The 20,154-nt window shown below is 34.6% G+C and overlaps 1 protein-coding gene across 15 annotated transcripts in view; it reads right to left on the reverse strand.

Annotated features, from left to right (window-relative positions):
• Positions 1–927: 927 nt before the first annotated feature.
• Positions 928–20,154, reverse strand: part of LOC125670618 (calcium/calmodulin-dependent protein kinase type II delta chain-like) — a 106,091-nt gene continuing 86,864 nt past the window's right edge. For 13 of the 15 annotated variants that reach the window (XM_048905884.2, XM_048905887.2, XM_048905880.2 and 10 more), the window contains 4 exons: positions 18,858–18,933; positions 16,526–16,620; positions 16,132–16,246; positions 928–4,985 (listed from right to left, as the gene is read on the reverse strand). In XM_048905884.2, coding sequence (XP_048761841.1) covers positions 4,868–4,985; positions 16,132–16,246; positions 16,526–16,620; positions 18,858–18,933 — 404 coding nt within the window. In that variant the 3' untranslated portion in view covers positions 928–4,867. The remainder of the gene's footprint in view (positions 4,986–16,131; positions 16,247–16,525; positions 16,621–18,857; positions 18,934–20,154) is intronic. The other 2 variants (XM_048905891.2, XM_048905888.2) reach the window with 1 other exon arrangement.

Raw genomic sequence — 20,154 nt, forward strand, 5'->3', positions numbered from 1 at the left:
TAGTGTTTGAATAATGTTTGTATTCCTAAGGGTAGCTGACACACATTCTACACCCACCCATCCCCCCTCTCTCTCTGTCATTGACTCAGTGAATAATTTCTGTTATAAATATAGAGGTATCATAAATTGATGACATAAATTATTTCAATAGGTTACAAGTTTTAGAAATTATTGTGCAAATCATTGATTGATTTCTGATTGTGTAATTTATAATACATGTACATTATAATATATGCACATGTACATGTAATTTCTGTTATAAATATAGAGGTATCATAAATTGATGACATAAATTACATGTATTTCAATACATGTAGGTTACAAGTTTTAGAAATTATTGTGCAAATCATTGTTTGATTTCTGATTGTGTAATTTGTAATACATGTACAGGTATATAGAGGGGAAAACATTACAGTTATATTGAAATTGCATATTGTTCAGGGGCCTTTTTAAAAACAATTTAATTACAAGAAAATAGCAGTTGTGGACAGGTCATTGCTATCAAAACTCAGGTATACTGGGCTTCCTCAAGATCTAAGGAATGCCTGTAGTTACTGGCTGTTATTGTTATCAAAACACCTCTCTGGGGTAGGCCCATACCACAGTGTCTACAGATGTCACTCCACCTGAGATCTATTGTCAAATGTTTGATTGACAGGCAGCTTACAATTTGGGGGTGTCAACTTAAAATTAGGTCTTTAACGCGCCTCCAACTTTCGGTGTAAGGGGAGTAACTGCAAAAATGTAGACCATTCCATCAATACATTTCTTACTGTTTGTAGACAATTTTGGTAACCCTATGTCACATACTGCAAGCTGGATGCAAACCAATAGCAGGTGACCTAAAAATATATTCATAAATTTACAAAAAGAAGAGATATCATACAGAAATGATCACTATGAATTAAGTCAAGCATAAAGCATGGAGTCATAAGAAATGTTTATTTCAAAAATTACATGATTTAAGCACTACATTACAAAGTCACATTAAAGTTTTATTTGAAAAAGTTAAGAATTTACAACATGACTAAGTGGAATACACATCATAGCGTTCAATTCACAATAAAATGCATTAGAATTCTGTAAATTCATAAAAAGTGATTCATAAACACACTAAATCTTGAATATGAAAAGAAAAATATAATATATATTCTATTAAATGTGTACATGATTAAAATATAGAAAGCCCAAGGAAAAATTCAAGTTGGATGTTATAAAGTACAAGAAGGTATCAGGAATGAGGAAAAATTGAAGATAAAAATGGTGAAAAGCACACATTTAAACAAAAGTTCTTTCTTCAAGGGAGATATGGGATTGGACAGCTGGGTCCCCATAGCTTTATCCAACAGAAAAGAAGTCACGCGAGAGTTCAAGTCTTTACAGATACACGATCAAATTTTAAATTAAGTAAAATATAACTGATTTTCCCAGACCATCTATCTTCAAAATTACAAGAAAATTATGGATACAATAAAACAGAAAATACAGCTTAGGAATTGATTATACACGTATATGTGAACTATAAACTTTAAGTGAAATAATGATGAGTAAATCAACTGTGAGTTGTATGGATACACCATTTTCAGTGTTGTCATACATTTTACAGACTTCAGCTGTAGAGGATACAATCATCACACTATTAAAATCACACCAAAACATATTAAAGATCTAAAACACTTGCACAAAAAACAAATGCTGTGGTAAAACTTCTATTACTGATCAAAAAAGTTTTATTTTAGTCAAACACACTTGGATACCAAAAGCTAGTGAATGGCAGTGTTGCGAGAGTTTCTTGATGAATATTTTCACTCCGAAATACTTTAAAAAATGAATTTACCTACTTTGCTTTTAATGTTTAAATGTTGCTTTTAATGTTTAAATGTTGTTCAAGAAAGATCCTGTACAGTGAAACTCCTCAATACCTGCCAGCTGTCGGACTGAAAAAAAAAGGTCAGTTTATTGAAAATTAGCTGTTGGTGATTATCGACTTACTAACAAAGATTTCTAACACATGCAATTAAAAAAAAAATCCCAAAACATTCATTTTACAGCTTACGCTTTTCATAAAACTATATTAAACTTCACTTTCAAAATTATCTACGTTTCCTCGAAATAATTTGTCTATATGGAATTCTTTAATTTGCCTACTGTCAGTTACTTTAAGTGCACAAAAGCTTTTTAAAAAATTAGATAATGCAGGATGGGTACTGTTCACTTTGATGTTGGGTTTGAAATGCTGATGCATAAATACATATAATTAATAATGTACTTGTGCTGCAAGACAAGATTCTAATTTACAGTAACTGGTATTGTACTTTTTATTCACTCTTGATTGCATAGAGCAGTCAAAATAAATATCTAAATTCAATTTCTGAATTAATTTTCCACCTTAACTTACCTAAAAATGTACGCACTAACAAGAGGTCCATGGGCCAAATCACTCACTTGAGTCACCTTGGCTCTGCTGTTGTGATTTTTAAAAGATTTCTTTTCAATCTATATTCCTATGGAAAAATTTGACACCATATTCTGGCCCCACGACATAATCATGTAACAATGTCACAGATCACGTTATGAAATCGTAAGATAATGCCATAAGGAACCTATATATAAGAAAACAATTCAAACACATTACCCTTGTTGCTTATTAATTTTATTCAACTAAACTGTCGGTAATTAACATCTACCTGTGTGGCGTCTTACAAAATCATTAACTGTGGCAGGGTTTATCTATTTTTGTTAAAGGTAATTTTTTTCTTCTTCAAAAATCTGACAGATGTCAGGGTTTCAAGGGTGGTATTTAGAGAATTTCTGTATTAGGAATATAATTTTGAGAGGAGTCTGTTATTGGGAGGGGGAAGGGGGGGGGGGGGGGGCCGCAATATTGAGAAGTTTCACTGTAATACATTTATATCAGCCGATCATTTGTCTCATTAATCAATTTTAATGACTGTTTTTACAGAAAATTTTATGCCTCTTTATTTGAAACAAGAATTTCCACAATAATGTAAAGTCTAATCAAATTTTCTATGTTTCATATGAGTCAAGCTTAACAACCTAAAAAAAAAAGTGACCTATTGGTGAATATAGAAATATATTTGTGTGTGTGTAATAAGTCTTAAAAATATTTGGCTGATTTTTCCTTTGTGAGGTTTAGTTATCATTCACAAGTTACTTTACCTGTTTTGTTTGCTTGGTAGTTTTAATAAACATCAAAATGATATTTCATCTAAGTATCTATGATTTTTTTACTCCCTCTCTCATAGCTTTACAAAAGCTTACTTGATCTAAAATGTGTTTATTTTCATTGCCCCTCCCCCAATGAATACAATAACTTTCAGAGCAGTACATGTAAATACCACTAGATTTGGTACATGTGTCACAGTGAAGGACAAATAATATCACTTCAAACAAACTGGAATACATGAAAACTTGTACAAACAATAAATTGAATATCATATTTCACATGTAACATATGAGGCCTAACATGTATATTGCACAGCTTAGTTCAACCACAAATGGGGACTTGAAACAATCTTGGTCATTATTACAGCATTTCTTTTCACCAGGAAACAATACATAAAAACTCCCCAAATAATTAATCTGGTACACAAGATTTAATGCATCAAATACCAAATAAAATGCTATCACATTTCACATCTTCTGTTTCATGTCTTCCTTACCCGTAAATACAGGCAGTAGTTAATTTGATGTTTATTCAGTGGATGATCAATTTTTACAAGCTGAAAGCTAATAGGGAAGTGGTCAATCTTTTAAACCTTATGACATGTTACTATCGGTTTCTCTCGATTTTAGTACCAACATAGTACTGGTGACACCACAATGCATCTTTACAGCCTCAGGTCACTTTCTGGTAAAGCATTTTTCTTTGATACTGTAGTTTGATAATTTTTTAAAAATTATTTGGGGATTTTCAAACACACTCCTATCTCTAAATGACAAATCTGATAAATTGTATGCAATGAAAAATGGCACAAATTGTGAATGTTAACATCAAACGCAGATTCAAAACTCTACGCCATTTATTCAACAACTCTTGATAAAGGATATTATACAAAATGCTACTAATAGGAAAAAACAATATCATATTAAACACAAAACTAAATGTAAATAAAGGTTGATACTAATATAATGAAAAACTACTGATGCTTTCTAAACCATGTAAAACATCCACAACAATCAAATTTTTTTTTTTGAATTGCAAAGTGTACAGAAAAAAATATTAATTTAGTAACTAACAATTTAGCTACTTGAAGATTATTGAATACATTGCCACTACCATAAAACACTACCCTTAATTATAAAAATAATATTGTGTTTTTCTTCATGCATAAAAGCTAGAAAAATGTAAACCATAGTCCCCAAGTAATGTGGTGAAATTTGGACACCACATCATAGCATGCTAAACACTGTTGAAGTGCTTAGAGCCAAATGCATACCTCAAAGGGACATAGCCATGGTCTACAGGCCAATTCCAAACAGAAGTGGAGAATGAATTAAATTTCATAGCAATCCTAATTTGCGAGATCATTACAGAAAAATAGTATTGGAAAAGGGAAATATCACAATGTGATCACTAGCATAATGATAGGAAACATGTGACCAATCTTCAGCATTGGCTCCAAAAAATTTAAGAGAACTTCAAAATGTCATTTAGAACTGAGCATCTGAAATTAGGCTCTCAATGCGCAAGTCAGCATTGTGTTCAATCTTGTAACCCCAATATAGAGCTTGGTTAGTCACGCTTGATGGCGATCTTGACCACGGGGAAAACAAAATGATGGACTGTCATGTCCATACATACATTCTCTCATACAATTGGAAAAATCCTTAATCATTTTGTGTTCTATTTGTTGAGGGCTGAAGGATTTCCAGAGTGATGAAGATGAACATTCTGCCATTTCCCATCTTTTCTCTGCCAGACTCTTGTCTCTTCAGCTTTATTTGCTGCAGGTAATCCAGTACTAAAAACAGAGTGTTTATAAAGAAAATATCAGCCAAAATATCATCTCAACCAAGTATTAAGGTAATTCCACCCTTCTAGAATTATAGGTTCAATCTTATCTTTGATTGTTTATTCTTCAAATAATATATCTTATTTTATCACTAAGTATGTTGCAGTATCAATAAAATTTTAATCAATTAGCAAACATCTACCTGTATCAACGTCAGAAAATTGCAATTTTCCTTAAAACAGCATTATCAACATTTCACAACAGGCTAAAACGATATATTTATTCAAAACAATTTCATGAAACGGTTTCTTTAAAAAAATTATGCAAAATGTTTGTGAAAAATAAAAGAAAATTTATCGCCTAATGGACTAATAATTCAATGAAAACAGAGTTCTTGCCCTTGGATTTAAAATTTTAAAATATATATTTGATTATTCATATATAACTTGGGACTTTTGAAATATTTCATGGTTAACAAGATTTTTTACAATAGTTATTGAAAAAGACTCCTCCAAAATTTATGTTCCTGTCATGCATAAATCTTATCAAATTGACTTTGCGAAATTTTATGACATCACAGAAAGGTGGAACTACGTTAAATTACTGTAAATATACTAGGAATAAATCTTTGCCTGTATTTAGTGCCTACTCACAAGGTAACAAATGAAAATCATCTTATTTGCCATATTCCTAAGTAAACAAGCATTCTGTAAGCATTGCATAGCAACACATGTCCCCCACCGGTCCCAAGTCAAGTCATTTGTGTAAAATTCTCCCTTGAAATTTCAATTGTATAACTTTTTAATATACAATATATACCATTGAATTTAAATATAATTTTGATAAATGACATTATATATACTACTCAAAATTTTATAAGGATCATAGATATTTTTCTGTTTAAAAAATTAATAACTGCATAACTGGCAATATTGTGTCCAAGTGAAATCAAAAACGTCTTCAACAAACTTGCACGTGCATTTCATGCCATGGGAAATGCGTTTCTCATCACAGTTTTTGCTTTTGCTACCATTGCACGATTTTCACTCAGACATCGGTGTCTGATTCTTTCTAAAATTTCAAACTCACTTGAGTGTTTACACTAGGTTTATCAACACCCCCCCCCCCCCTCAACGTGTAAGGCGTCGCCTGATGACAGAACAACTGGGCAGATGTATTGGAATGCTTGACGCTGGCTATTCACGTGACGTTGCAAATGCACTAAACGTCAACCAGAGCGTTGTAAACAGGGCCTGGAACCGACAGCAAACTTTTGGTACAGCAGCACACCGACATGGGGGTGGTCGTCAGAGGTCGACAACCCAACACCAAGACCATTTTGTGGCTCTTCAGGCATGACGCCATCCCTTCTGGACAGCAACCAGCCTACGTAACGACCTCCTGAACGCTTCGGGGGTGAATGTGTCCACTCAGACTATACAAAATCGGCTTCACAATGCAGATCTCAATTCGAGAAGGGCATGTGTTCGAGTCCCTCTGACTGTTCGACACCGGCGGGAGCGATTGGACTGGGCTGAAGATCATGTCACTTGGACACAGAACGATTGGGTTCAAGTTCTGTTCACTGATGAGTCCAGGTATTGTTTGGACTTTACAGACAGGAGGCACCGAGTGTGGCGACGACGACGTGAATGTTTCCATGATGCCAACATCAGTGAACATGACCGTTATGGTGGTGGTTCCATCATGGTCTGGGGTGGAATCAGCAGGGATGGAAGAACAGATCTTCATGTCCTGGAAAGAGGAACAATGACGGGGGTGCGGTACTGGGATGATATCCTCGATGTTTACGTCAGACCCTACGCTGGTGCTGTTGGCCCTGAGTTCATCCTGATGGAGGATAACGCCCGTCCTCATTGTGCCAGAGTGGTGGAACAGTACCTTCAGCTGGAGACAATTGTCCGTATGGACTGGCCAGCGCGCTCGCCGGACTTGAACCCGATTGAGCATGTATGGAACATTGCTGAAGGTTGCCCTTTCACGCCGTAGAACACAACCCACGACTTTGGCAGAGTTCGGAAACGCCATCGTGGAAGAGTGGAATAACCTTCCCATTGGAAACATCCGGGTGCTTATTGACAGCATGGCTCGACGTTGTCAAGCCGTCATTGATGCAAGGGGAGGCGACACCTGGTATTGACACTTCATCGACTAAGTGTAATGATGGACTATCCCCAAAAACTGTGTAATTCTTTCTCTGGTTTACTGTTAACTTTTTGTAATGAAATGCCTTTTGGTGTTGTTATCAGATTTCAAGCATTCCGTTTTGATAAAAGTTCATGCCGTTCACGAATTTTCATTCATAACCTGAGTAAACACGTTTCCGAGTCAAATTTATGTCTTTTGTTATGTTAGTGGTAAATTACACACATATAACCTAGTGATCCTTATCAAATTTTGAATAGTATATATATATATATGTGTGTCAAAGATCATCCGCAAACTAAGATGTCTTTATCGTCACTTTGAACAGCTCTTCATTCATATCCTTAACCTCAAGTTCTATTGTTTTAGGGGAACAACCTCACTGGGTCATCCTACAGTATTCTGGTTGCAAATGTGGTTAAAACATTTTCTAATTTGAAGTGTTGACAAAAAACAACCAATGCTCTTGGAAGCTTAAAAATTATTGTCCTATTAATATCTAATATGTCATGCTTCATCCATCATCCATTAACAACGCTACCAAAAATGTCATGCAGTATTTCCCTCACGAACATTTTTGCGCTAAAGATAGCGAGTTCATGAATTAATTATAACAAATATATCAATGCATGATATCTACCCTTTTATTGTTTGGATATGATTAATATGTAGCTTGCTGGTGCTGATTGTTTGGATATGATTAATATGTAGCTTGCTGGTGCTGATTGTTTGGATATGATTAATATGTAGCTTGCTGGTGCTGATTGTTTGGATATGATTGATATGTAGCTTGCTGGTGCTGATTGTTTGGATATGATTGATATGTAGCTTGCTGGTGCTGATTGTTTGGATATGATTGATATGTAGCTTGCTGGTGCTGATTGTTTGGATATGATTAATATGTAGCTTGCTGGTGCTGACTAATTGTTTGGATATGATTAATATGTAGCTTGTTGGTGCTGATTGTTTGGATATGATTAATATGTAGCTTGCTGGTGCTGATTGTTTGGATATGATTAACATGTAGCTTGTTGGTGCTGATTGTTTGGATATGATTAATATGTAGCTTGCTGGTGCTGACTAATTGTTTGGATATGATTAATATGTAGCTTGTTGGTGCTGATTGTTTGGATATGATTGATATGTAGCTTGCTGGTGCTGATTGTTTGGATATGATTAATATGTAGCTTGCTGGTGCCGATTGTTTGGATATGATTAATATGTAGCTTGCTGTGCTGATTGTTTGGATATGATTAATATGTAGCCTTTCTGGTTCTGATTGTTTGGATATTATTAATATGTAGCTTGCTGGTGCTGATTGTTTGGATATGATTAATATGTAGCTTGCTGTGCTGATTGTTTGGATATCATTAATATGTAGCTTGCTGGTGCTGATTGTTTGGATATGATTAATATGTAGCCTGCTGGTGCTGATTGTTTGGATATGATTAATACGTAGCTTGCTGGTGCTGATTGTTTGGATATTATTAATATGTAGCTTGCTGGTGCCGATTGTTTGGATATTATTAATATGTAGCTTGCTGTGCTGATTGTTTGGATATGATCAATATGTAGCCTGCTGGTTCTGATTGTTTGGTTATGATTAATATGTAGCCTGCTGGTGCTGATGGTTTGGTTGTCACATGTGTGGACATGTTATATACAGTATAGCTTGAAAGTGAAATACCAAGTGAATCAGAATATAATGTCAATTATCTGCTTTTGTCCAGTTTCTATTGTTTAATCTAAACAAGAGGCCCACAGGCCTTATCGGACCTGAGTACTAGTAAAAACTATCACTACTCCCAAGGGCTATGAAAACTAGAAAACAAAAGGCCCATGGGCCACATCACTCAGCTGAGTCACCTTGGCCCATATTTGAAGACTTTCCATATATATATTTGCATGTAAAACCTTAGCCCCTATTGTGGCCCCAACCTACCCCTGGAGGCCATGATTTTTACAAACTTGAATTTGCACTATGTTAGAAAGCTTTCATGTAAATGTCAACTTCTTTGGGCCGATGGTTCTTTAGAAGAAGATTTTTAAAGATTTTCTCTATTTATTCTCATGAAAAACTTTGATCCCCTATTGTGACCCCAACCTACTCCCGGGGGCCATGATTTGAACAAACTTAAATTTGCACTTTGTCAGGTAGCTTTCATGTAAATCTTAGCTCTTCTGCCTCATTGGTTCTTGAGAAGAAGATTTTCCCTATATATTTCTATGTAAAACTTTGATCCCCTATTGTGGCCCCAACCCACCCACGGGGGCCATGATTTGAACAAACTTGAATCTGTACTATGTCAGGAAGCTTTCATGTAAATCTCAGCTCTTCTGACCCATTGGTTGTGGAGAAAAAGATTTTTAAAGATTTTCCCTATATATTTTTATGTAAAACTTTGATCCCCCCTTGTGGCTCCATCCTACCCTCGGGGGCCATGATTTGAACAAACTTGAATCTGCACTATGTCAGGAAGCTTTTATGTAAATGTCAGCTCCTCTGGCCCAGTGGTTCTTAAGAAGATTTTTAAATGACCCTACCCTAATTTAGCATTTTTGTGATTATCTCCTCTTTGAAGGGGGCATGGCCCTTCATTTGAACAAACTTGAAAGCCCTTTACCCAAGGATGCTTTTGGTCAAGTTTGGTTGAAACTGACCCAGTGGTTCTGGAGAAGAAGATGAAAATGTGAAAAGTTTACAACGACGCCGACAAAGACAGACAACAGATAAATTTTGATCAGAAAAGCTCAGGTGAGCTAAAAAGAATTCCTGTTATGAATGTATAAGCTAAATTTTAATGTTCAGCAACAGTATAAAACAAGATGTGTTCTTAAAATTTCAATGCTCTCAAAAGTGCATACACTGATGAAAGGCTTTACATAATATAATATGTGTATTAACATTTAAAGATATGACAAATCTGGACATCCTAGAGTCAAAACCCTGTGTTGTGAAATTCACCATGTTTTGTACATCCTATTCTGCTATTCTTAAGCATGCAATTAGATTTTATACAGTATCAGCAAACTTAAATAAGTCCTTCAAATCATTATCACAATCTTTACACAACCCTGACACCAAACCCTTACCCCTAGGATCATGCAATTTACAAATTTGGTAAAGGACTACCTACACCTTCTAAATATCTATTTAGTTTCAATCTAATATCAATAGCACTAAAGAGGATGTTAATTAAATGTTTTACACATTAACACTATATACTAAGTTTGGTCCCACTCTGGGTCAAAACCCCTACCCCAGGGATCATGAAATTTACAATTTTGGTAGAGACCTTCCTGCTCTACATCACTATGCATTTAGTTTTTTTTGTTTTTATTTTTTACACATGTGCGGTTCTAGAGAAGAAGATTTTTGAAAATTGGTCAATTTGGAGCAGTTTTTGCCCCACCCGTTGGGCTCCAAGAGTCCTGAAATATATGATTTATGTCTCCATTGTCCCAAGGATGCTTCATATTAAATTTGAAAAGAATTGGAATAGTAGTTATCAACAAGTTAAAAATGTTCAATTATTAACGCACGACGATGGACGACAACTAATTGCAATAGGTCACCTGAGTAAAACATAGTACATTTGTTTGTTGGCATCGCACATTTAATCACGGAGTAAATACTGACATGTAAATCACTGTTAATCTTATGAAAACATTTTCTACAACTTCATAGAAGTTCTCTACTTGTATGTAAGTAAATGGTCCTTTCCATGTTCATTCTAATTTTCTCAACATTTTATGCAAGTGATATGCAATTTATGTAATCATAATTAAGCTGTTTTTTATGGTTGTCTACATTTTCAAACTCATTATTTTGGAAATGATCTCAAGTATATTTGATAGCATGCATGTTAGGCGTATATCATAGTGAATTGTATTGTAAAAAGGGTTTTCTGTATTGTTTCAGTTTTTATCATAAGCATTACTCAACGTACTATACAGTATTACAGTGTGTAATAAAGCTGAACTGTACTGAATGAGGCCTGGTTACTCGGACTGCATGGTGGCAGTACACGAGGGTTGTCCCAAAAAGTAGACAAATATAATAACTCATTTATTCGTTGGAAAAAATGTTAATTTCCTTTTGTCATTTAAAAGCATCATTCTGTGGTTTTTTGTGCAAAGTTTCATAATGATGTCTTTTGTCATAATGACATAGAACACAAACAAGAGGCCCATGGGCCTTAACGGTCACCTGAGTATCATAGCCCATACAGGGAGTCTCATAACGGTCATCAGAAATCGGGACAATAGTCAGCCATTGTTGTTTACCTGTGTCACATGTTATCAGGGTGGTGTAATTTACCTGGTCTGCCTGTGTCAGGGTGCTTATTGGACAGTGCGAAGCATGTTTTGATAGTAATTAATCGGGAAGACGGATTTCAAATTGACATATCGTTTACACAAACGTGAATGACAACGATGATAGTGTCACCACCAAACAATCGGACATTCCCGATTTTTGCCTCTCGCTGACAGCATCCAAAATATGCAATAGGTACGTCAAATATATTTTTTTCCAACTATAATAATATAGGCTATCCGAATCTATCTGTCTATAGTGATGTATTATATAGTCTATATAGTGTAGTATTCAATAGACTTTGTGATGCGTAATTCGCACAAATCTGTACTGAATTTTACATTAGCAAGTAGCCTTCATTTACAAGTAAAAACGTATATTTTGATGTGTTTTTTTTCTGGTAATTAATTCAGATGTCATGGGTGGAAAGGCTTTGTTCGCAAACTTCATAGCAGGGCAGATCACTCCTTTTCTGGTTGCAATGCAGATTGTTCCACCAGACTCTGCATGCCCATGTTTACAGACAAGCAAGATCGCCTGTGTAGTCGTACCTAAATGGATGTGCTTTAATTTAAATTTTGATATATAGACCAGCCAATGTTTATATGGTGTAAAAGGATGCAATTTTAAGTATTATTTGATAATATGTATATGACTTGTTGTTGGAGAGGATTTTTAGCTGAATAGATGATTTTAATAAAATATTTAAATGTATATCTTTCAAAGTGGTTTTTTTTTTTTTTTTTTTTTTTATTATATAGTTTTGTTAAAGTTAATGGTCAAACACACTTGATCTTGTGTTAATATATGATACATGTACAATGATTAGATTGATATTTTATTTGAAAAGACATATTTATTTTCATGGTAAAATGTCGTGAATTTTGAGCTTTGAAAAAAGGTCATCGCGCGCAAAATCCCCTATGGGGATTTTTAAAAGTTGGCATGTATGTGTTTAGAATAAGTAAAAGTTTTCTCATGTAAAATATCTTTTGGATTTGATGTGTATATTGAAAATTATTGACCTTGTCTACCACTTTTTGGGACAACCCTCAAACACTTAATAACTGTTTCTTAATCTTATTTTTAGATTTACCAACGGCATTGGCATTACAGTGATTTTTTTTTGTTTTTCAAACTACCACCCCTCCTTTTGAATTGGGAAATATTAGCGACATTTTCCTCAAATTGGGAAAAATCATTCATAGTAAATTAAAATGGTAAAGATGCACAAAATAATCAAATAACAAAATGTTTTAGTTTGAGGTTTATTTCAGATCTGATTTAATATCATAAAATAAATCTTTATTTAACATTGAATATGAATGGGAAGTCACACCTTGTATAAATATCATTTACTTTTTCTAAGAATTATTTATTCTCCAATTTCAAAAAAAAAGAATAATTTTCCAGGATTTGTACCCATGATTTTGTAAATATGAAATTATTAATAAAGTTTCCAAAATGTCTCTCCCGTTTGTATTTTTTGGATTTTAGTAAAATCCTATAGTGTTGGTCACTTCCTGTTATTACCCTGACCCTACATATAATGGCGGTCAGACTGAAAGTGTCAACAATAAGGCTTAGTGTGTACCTGGAACTATATACTACGCTGCATATCTGCTTATATGGATTCCTCCATTGTTTTATATATTCTTTACAAAACCTTTTGCATGTGCAGGAGTTTGGAGAATAAAACTGAAGAAAACAAGAGGCCCATGGGCCACATCGCTCACCTGAGTCACCTTGGCCCATATCTGAAGACTTTCCATATATATTTGCATATAAAACCTTAGTCCCTATTATGGCCCCAACTACCCCTGGAAGCCACGATTTTTGCAAACTTGAATCTACACTACGTCAGAAAGCTTTCATGTAAATGTCAACTTCTTTGGCCCAATGGTTCTTGAGAAGAAGATTTTTAAAGATTTTCCCTATATTTGACCCACCCACCCCTACTTGTGGCCCCATTCAATTAAAAAAATTGTTCGTTGTTTGGACATGCAGCTTGGATGTTCGAAAATCTCGTCCATACATACACCAATCTATCGGCCGATTCGTGCACGGCATTTACCTCAGTGAATATTTTAAAATCCCTTGATGTGCATGTGATTTTAGTGCCATCATTTAGCATTATAAATGAAATCTTCGTGCATCATTATATTTTTTTTATGTGGATTGCGCTTAAATTGTTCTCCGTGCATGTTTATCGTTGGTGAGAAGTGTGTAAGTGTTGGGTATCGTGTGCGTTTTGTGTCTATAGTTTTGTTGTTTTTTGGGTGGGATTTTTTTATTGTGTTGTGTATTGTGTAATTAGAGAACTTAATAAAAATGATGTTTTGTTATTTTTTTAATACGAATGTTGAATACGAACCGGAACGAGTTATTGAGAGAAATTTACATGGACGCATTGTTTTAAAGTTGAACAAAATGGCGGTCCAAACGAATGCAGAAAAAGCAACGTTTATCAAAACATCCTTATGTATCCTACACCGAAATAAAGAAAAGGGATAAGAACATGAAGAATTACGGACATTAAAGATAAGATGTAAATAAAACAAAGTATCATAGTCTTTTTAAACAAAGAAACAGTAAAGATATATTCACACACCCCTTCACGGAGTACCAACGGACGATATACAATTTCCAAATGATATTTTTAACGGATTTAACTGGGAACCTTTATTACGTTGCCCCGGTATTACATTATTTTATCGTGACAAAATGGAAAACGTAATAACGGGGTTCCACTGTATGTAAAACTTTGATCCCCTTTGTGGCCCCATCCTACCCCCGGGGGCCATGATTTGAACAAACTTGAATCTGCACTATGTCAGAAAGTTTTCATGTAAAAATCAGCTTTTCTGGCTCAGTGGTTCTTGAGAAGAAGATTTTTCCTATATATTTCTATGTAAAACTTTGATCCCCTATTGTGGCCCCATCCAACCCCCGGGGCCCATGATTTGAACAAACTTGAATCTGCATTATGTCAGGAAGCTTTCATGTAAAAATCAGCTTTTCTGGCTCAGTGGTTCTTGAGAAGAAGATTTTTCCTATATATTTCTATGTAAAACTTTGATCCCCTATTGTGGCCCCATCCAACCCCCGGGGCCCATGATTTGAACAAACTTGAATCTGCATTATGTCAGGAAGCTTTCATGTAAATCTCAGCTTTTCTGGCTTAGTGGTTCTTGAGAAGAAGATTTTTAAAGTTTTTCCCTATATATTTGTATGTAAAACTTTGACCCCCCCCCCTTGTGGCCCCATCCTACCCCCAGGGGCCATGATTTGAACAAACTTGAATCTGCAATATGTCAGGAAGCTTTCAGGTAAATTTCAGCTCTTCTGGCCCAGTGGTTCTTGAGAAGAAGATTTTTAAATGACCCCACCCTATTTTGCATTTTTGTGATTATCTCCCCTTTGAAAGGGACATGGCCCTTCATTTGAACAAACTTGAAAGCCCTTCACCCAAGGATGCTTTTGGCCAAGTTTGGTTGAAATTGGCCCAGTAGTTCTGAAGAAGAAGATAAAATTGGGAAAAGTTTACAACAACGACGACAGACAACGGACAAATTTTGATCAAAAAAGCTCATTTGAACCTTCGGTTCAGGTGAGCTAAAAAAAACGTATTTACTCTTTGTCAGCAATATACGGTAACGTTTTATTTAAAATGGCCTAATTTTCTTGGATTTGAAATTGGGAAAAACATATAATATAATTGGGAAAAAATAGCTAATTTTTGTGAGGGGAAACAGCCGAATACTGTGGCATTTTGGCCCCCCAAAAAATCACTGCATTACTGCACTTAAAACAGGGTGTAAGCTAATTTAAATTTACTTTGTATTCCAAGTGCTATGACCTGGAGCATTATTGTCTTTCCATTAGAGTTATCTGCCCTTTATTCACTTACATTGCAGCACTGTTAACAAAAAATATTCTTTCACATCTTCTAACTAAACTTCAATGTTTTTAATTTGTTTGACTTATGTTATTTTATATAACAAAGTGTTATTAAATACACAAAGAGCTAATAAACACATGGACATTTTATGACCTAGTTAGTGTAGAATGGAAGAAAACTATATGATCTTGCGCATGTTCACTAAAAGAAATAGTGAATTCTTTGCTGTAAAGATTTTCTGAGTACAGTGTCTCTTGATATATTGCTCCCCGTTATGCCATCCCCACTTATTGCCTGAAAATCCTAAAGAACAGATTTCCTCCCATGTTAACACCCCCGTTATAATGCCATATGCCACTGATTTTCACAAACAAATGGTCAAATTTTATAGAGTTTACCCTGGATGATAATGCCAATTACCTAACATTCATCAGTACTTACACCTGTACTTTGATAGCAGTGCAGTGAAGTGTGACAGTCTGGACAAAGTATTCAGGTGGTCAGGCTAATTACTAATAATTGCTGAATTACACTCAAGATTATCTAATTCTTTATACAAAATGGAGTCCAATACCTTTATGGTATTGAATTTCTTTGGACTGCTCAGTGATTTGTCTGTAATGGTGAATTTGTTATATTGCCATCCCTGCTTTATTGCCAAAATTCATCTTGAACAAAAGTTGGCAATATATCACGGGAGCACTGTACTAGATGGCCCATAATCCATAATAGAAGTGCTGGTACAAGCTGATACTTCTAAAAGTACATACCTATCTATGTACTGGGTAAGTTTCACATAAGCTATACAGGCTGCATCATCTCCAAGCAGGTGGACATATGGGTTCAGTATGCTGGTGTTAAATGGCTTGTTGTTCTTGGATAGATCTAAAAGTAAGGAATTCCAATATTTGTTGCATCTCTGTTTGTATGACAATCAATGGCAGTTTTCAAGAATTTATAGTAGTAATATGTATGCACTGTTTGATAACCATTAAGCTGATCTTCACATATTGCAAGATCAAAAGAAATCTTAGCATTCTATATTGTAAATGAAATAGGAAGGTGGTAAGGTAGGCTTACTAAAGAAACCTAACAAAATTGAAAATAGAAAACATCGCATATTCTCTTATCTAAATCATCATTCATTATACTATTAGGTCTTACAATGATCAAAGTAAAACTTGTGGAAATCCCATCCAACAATCAAATTTCCCATGGTTTCTGGCTCAAAGCATGTTACTGAGGGATCCACATACTTCCTACAAAACACAAGATGGCAATGGCTACAGTGTATATATACATGCAAAACATAAAGCTAAATAAAATACAGGTGAGTCAAGAGGGCTCAAAATTTGATCTCTCAAAGTTCTCAATATCTTGAGTTATTTCACAGTTCCAATATTTTTCTAAATACAAATAAGAAGCAAATTTCAGCTGTTGTGGCTTTTAAAAGATTTGCTTTATCAATCTTTAGTCCCATGAAAATTTTTCACCCCAACCTAGCCACAAAGGATCACAACATAACTGAAAATGAATTCATATAACACAGAGATGGCTATACACATAATCTTGCTGTTCTGGATAAGGTTACAAGGTCAAAGATTATGAAGACCTTGCCATAAAAAATTTATATACAGAATATAAAAGCTCTGTCTTAAATAGTTCAGGGGATATTAAATGGGTAAGATTTTATCAAAAGTAGGTGAAACTTCCAAGTCAAGGACACAAGATCAAACACCAAAGTATATCAAGGTCTTGCCATAAAGAATCCATATACAAAATACCTTAAATAGTTCAAGAGATATTGACTAGAGAATAGAAAGTAGGTCCAACTCTAAGGTCAAGATTCACAAATAATAAGGTTTTACCATAAAGAACCTATAAACAAAATATGAAAGCCCTAATTAAGGTCAGGAATTTTTTTAACAGATGGTCAAACTCTGAAGTCAAAAGATCAAACACCCTTGTGTACAAGGCCTTGCCATAAGGAATCCATATACAAAATATGAGAGCCCCACCTAAAATAGTTCCGAATATATTTAATAGGTTATGTTGTCTTAAAAGTAGATTAAAGTCCCAACAAGCCCTTGGCTCAGCCACCAGTCAGTGCCTCAGAGGTCTACCTAAATCAGCATACCATGACGCATTTCAGAAATGAATTCAGAGATTGAAATTATATATTTCAAACCGTGGAGAATACTTTGAAGGGATGTAATGTTCATTTCACTATTTGAGTCGAATACTTTTGAGATATCATACAATACACATTACATACTGAACAGCACTAGTATATGTGTCTTGTATGTGTATTGTTTTGAAATGAAGCCTTATTTATTGATAAAACTATTTTAATCATGTTAGAAAATTTGGAAAAATTATTTCGAGATATTACAACATTAAGTTTGTACGTGAAGGAAAGATAACTCTAACATATATAAGAAAGGTAACTCTTTCTCTCCAAGATGGCGGAAATTCAATTCATTGCCAAATTCGTTATAATGCCATAAATTCAATAGAACAAAAGGTGGTGGTTTATCGAGAGTTGACTGTATTTAGTTTCACTTTAGTATCAATACAGCCCTAGTGTAACCCCACCCTACCCCTGTAAGCCATGATTTAGACAATTTTTCATTATATCAGGAAGCTTCCACATTTCCGGCCCAGTAGGTCAAAGAATACCCTGTGTCAAATTTAGTTGAAATTGGCCTGTTGGTTCTGAAAACATGAAATTATGAAAGGTTTACAATGCCAAAGATGTAAACACCAACGAAATCAACAAAAAATGGACAAATTTTGATCAGAAAAGCTCACTAAAGGCTCAGGTGAACTATAAAGTACATGTTTCATTGAACTGTCTGTATATGACAGGTGTATCATAAATGTATTAAGACTAGCAAATAAGTGACATTGTTTACATTTAATATGCATTGTCTTCAGTATTTTCTTATTTTATGTAATCACAATTAAAACACAATGAAACTTATTCCACACAAAATCATTTTCAGCGAAATTTTTTCTCTCCAAATACAGTATATTAAATGCAAGAATAATGCAAGAAATTGTTATGACAATTGTACTACTGAAAAAGTAGAATAACACATTGAAAACCATCTAAAGAGGATATGCACATATTCAGATGACTGTCAGTTACCAAATAAAATTTCAATGAAATCCTAACCATGAGAAATAAAAAAAGATGAGCAGAGTGAGAGAGATTCCACATCATTGGCACTGGGTCCTAACAATGTAATGCTATTCACCAGTGCTTCAAATCTCCTTAATAAGTCACTTTATTTGCCTTATCTCTGTTCAATTAGCAGTAAACAGGTGCTAGTTTTTGGTTGTTGTTATTTTTTGGGGGGAGAGGGTGTCAACAACCAGGTGGACAGCCTTTAACAATTTGTGACATGGCAACACCTGACTGTTGCACCAACAAAGTATTGCTCTTCAAACCTATATGGCTAAGAAAACTATTTGGTAAAATGACATTTCTTACATGTAAGCTTCGTAGTCTCCACTGGTGATGGCGGCAATCAACTGTTCTGTCAGTTTGATTATTTCCTGTTTTCTACCTAAAATACACAAATCAGTTTCTGTAAACACTTGCTTTTGATACTACCGTAAATCCTTTGTTATACTAATGCACTACCAAAACAACTAAATACAGTCTACAGAACTAATGATTTGCGCTCCAAGCTGGAAAACTTTTCAAACAAGACTTAAAGCAATTTCTAACATTAGATCTGCAATCAACCTAGTCAGATCATACTGCAAGTATTAGACCAGATTAACACAACACTATACTGCATGTTAAATGTTAGCTTCAGAACAACAGTTCTATGGGAAAAATTGGCTTACACCAGATAGCTACAGATCCACTCCTTATCAACACTATATATTTACAGCCCAACATTTTCTGCACATGAGGCCTTATATCACAACATTTAGAAATAGTTGCTTAGATTTTTTAGGATATAAACAATGCGAATCAAAGGCTTTTACATGGAGTGTAGTTGTCTGGTCTATCCAAATCTTTTCCAGAGTTAAAGTTCTGCAGCTAGCCAAATGTGTTATCCACAAATTGTAAAATTTTAGTCAAGAGCACCAATGAATTGCAAAGTGATAATGATAAAATTTGAATAGATCTGTCATTAGTAAATTGTGATGCCTGATGTAAATTTACAAAAACCCCAACCTGAATACAGAACTTTCGGGATGTGTCACAACGACCAATTAGAATTGGCATTTATACACCATGATCACACGATAGTAACCAACTGTAGGGCAAAGTTGACATCAATACATATTTGAAAATGGTGTTTTGTTAGCAGACTGTCCATAAAGAGCTATATGTGCAGTCCTAAAAAGAGGAAGACCGTTGACGATCCATGTCACTATTGGTGCTCAGTATCTGATGTAAAGCAGATGGAAGTTCTCCGTTTCTTATCCATGTCGGCATAATCGTCTTTCATTTCTACGTCCTCGGGATCTATTTTCGTAATTTAATCAAATGTGTTTTCCTGTTGTAGTGGTTGTAGTGATTCCTTTCTTGGGATAGATAACATTTTAATGCAGGGACTTGTATTCTATGTTTGTTTACTTAATTGTTATTGTAATACAGAAGTGACATATGCCCTACAATTACGTTCAACATGCGATAAAAGTCAGAGTGGATCTGTATCTCTAAAGTCTAGTATTGAAATGGTTATACAAATTTTATTCATCAACATATTAAGGAAATATACACAAATACATAAAACTATAAGACAAGCACCACAATCCATTTACAATTG

The sequence above is a fragment of the Ostrea edulis genome, chromosome 4 (genome assembly GCF_947568905.1).
Source record: "Ostrea edulis chromosome 4, xbOstEdul1.1, whole genome shotgun sequence".
Lineage (NCBI taxonomy): Eukaryota > Metazoa > Mollusca > Bivalvia > Ostreida > Ostreidae > Ostrea > Ostrea edulis.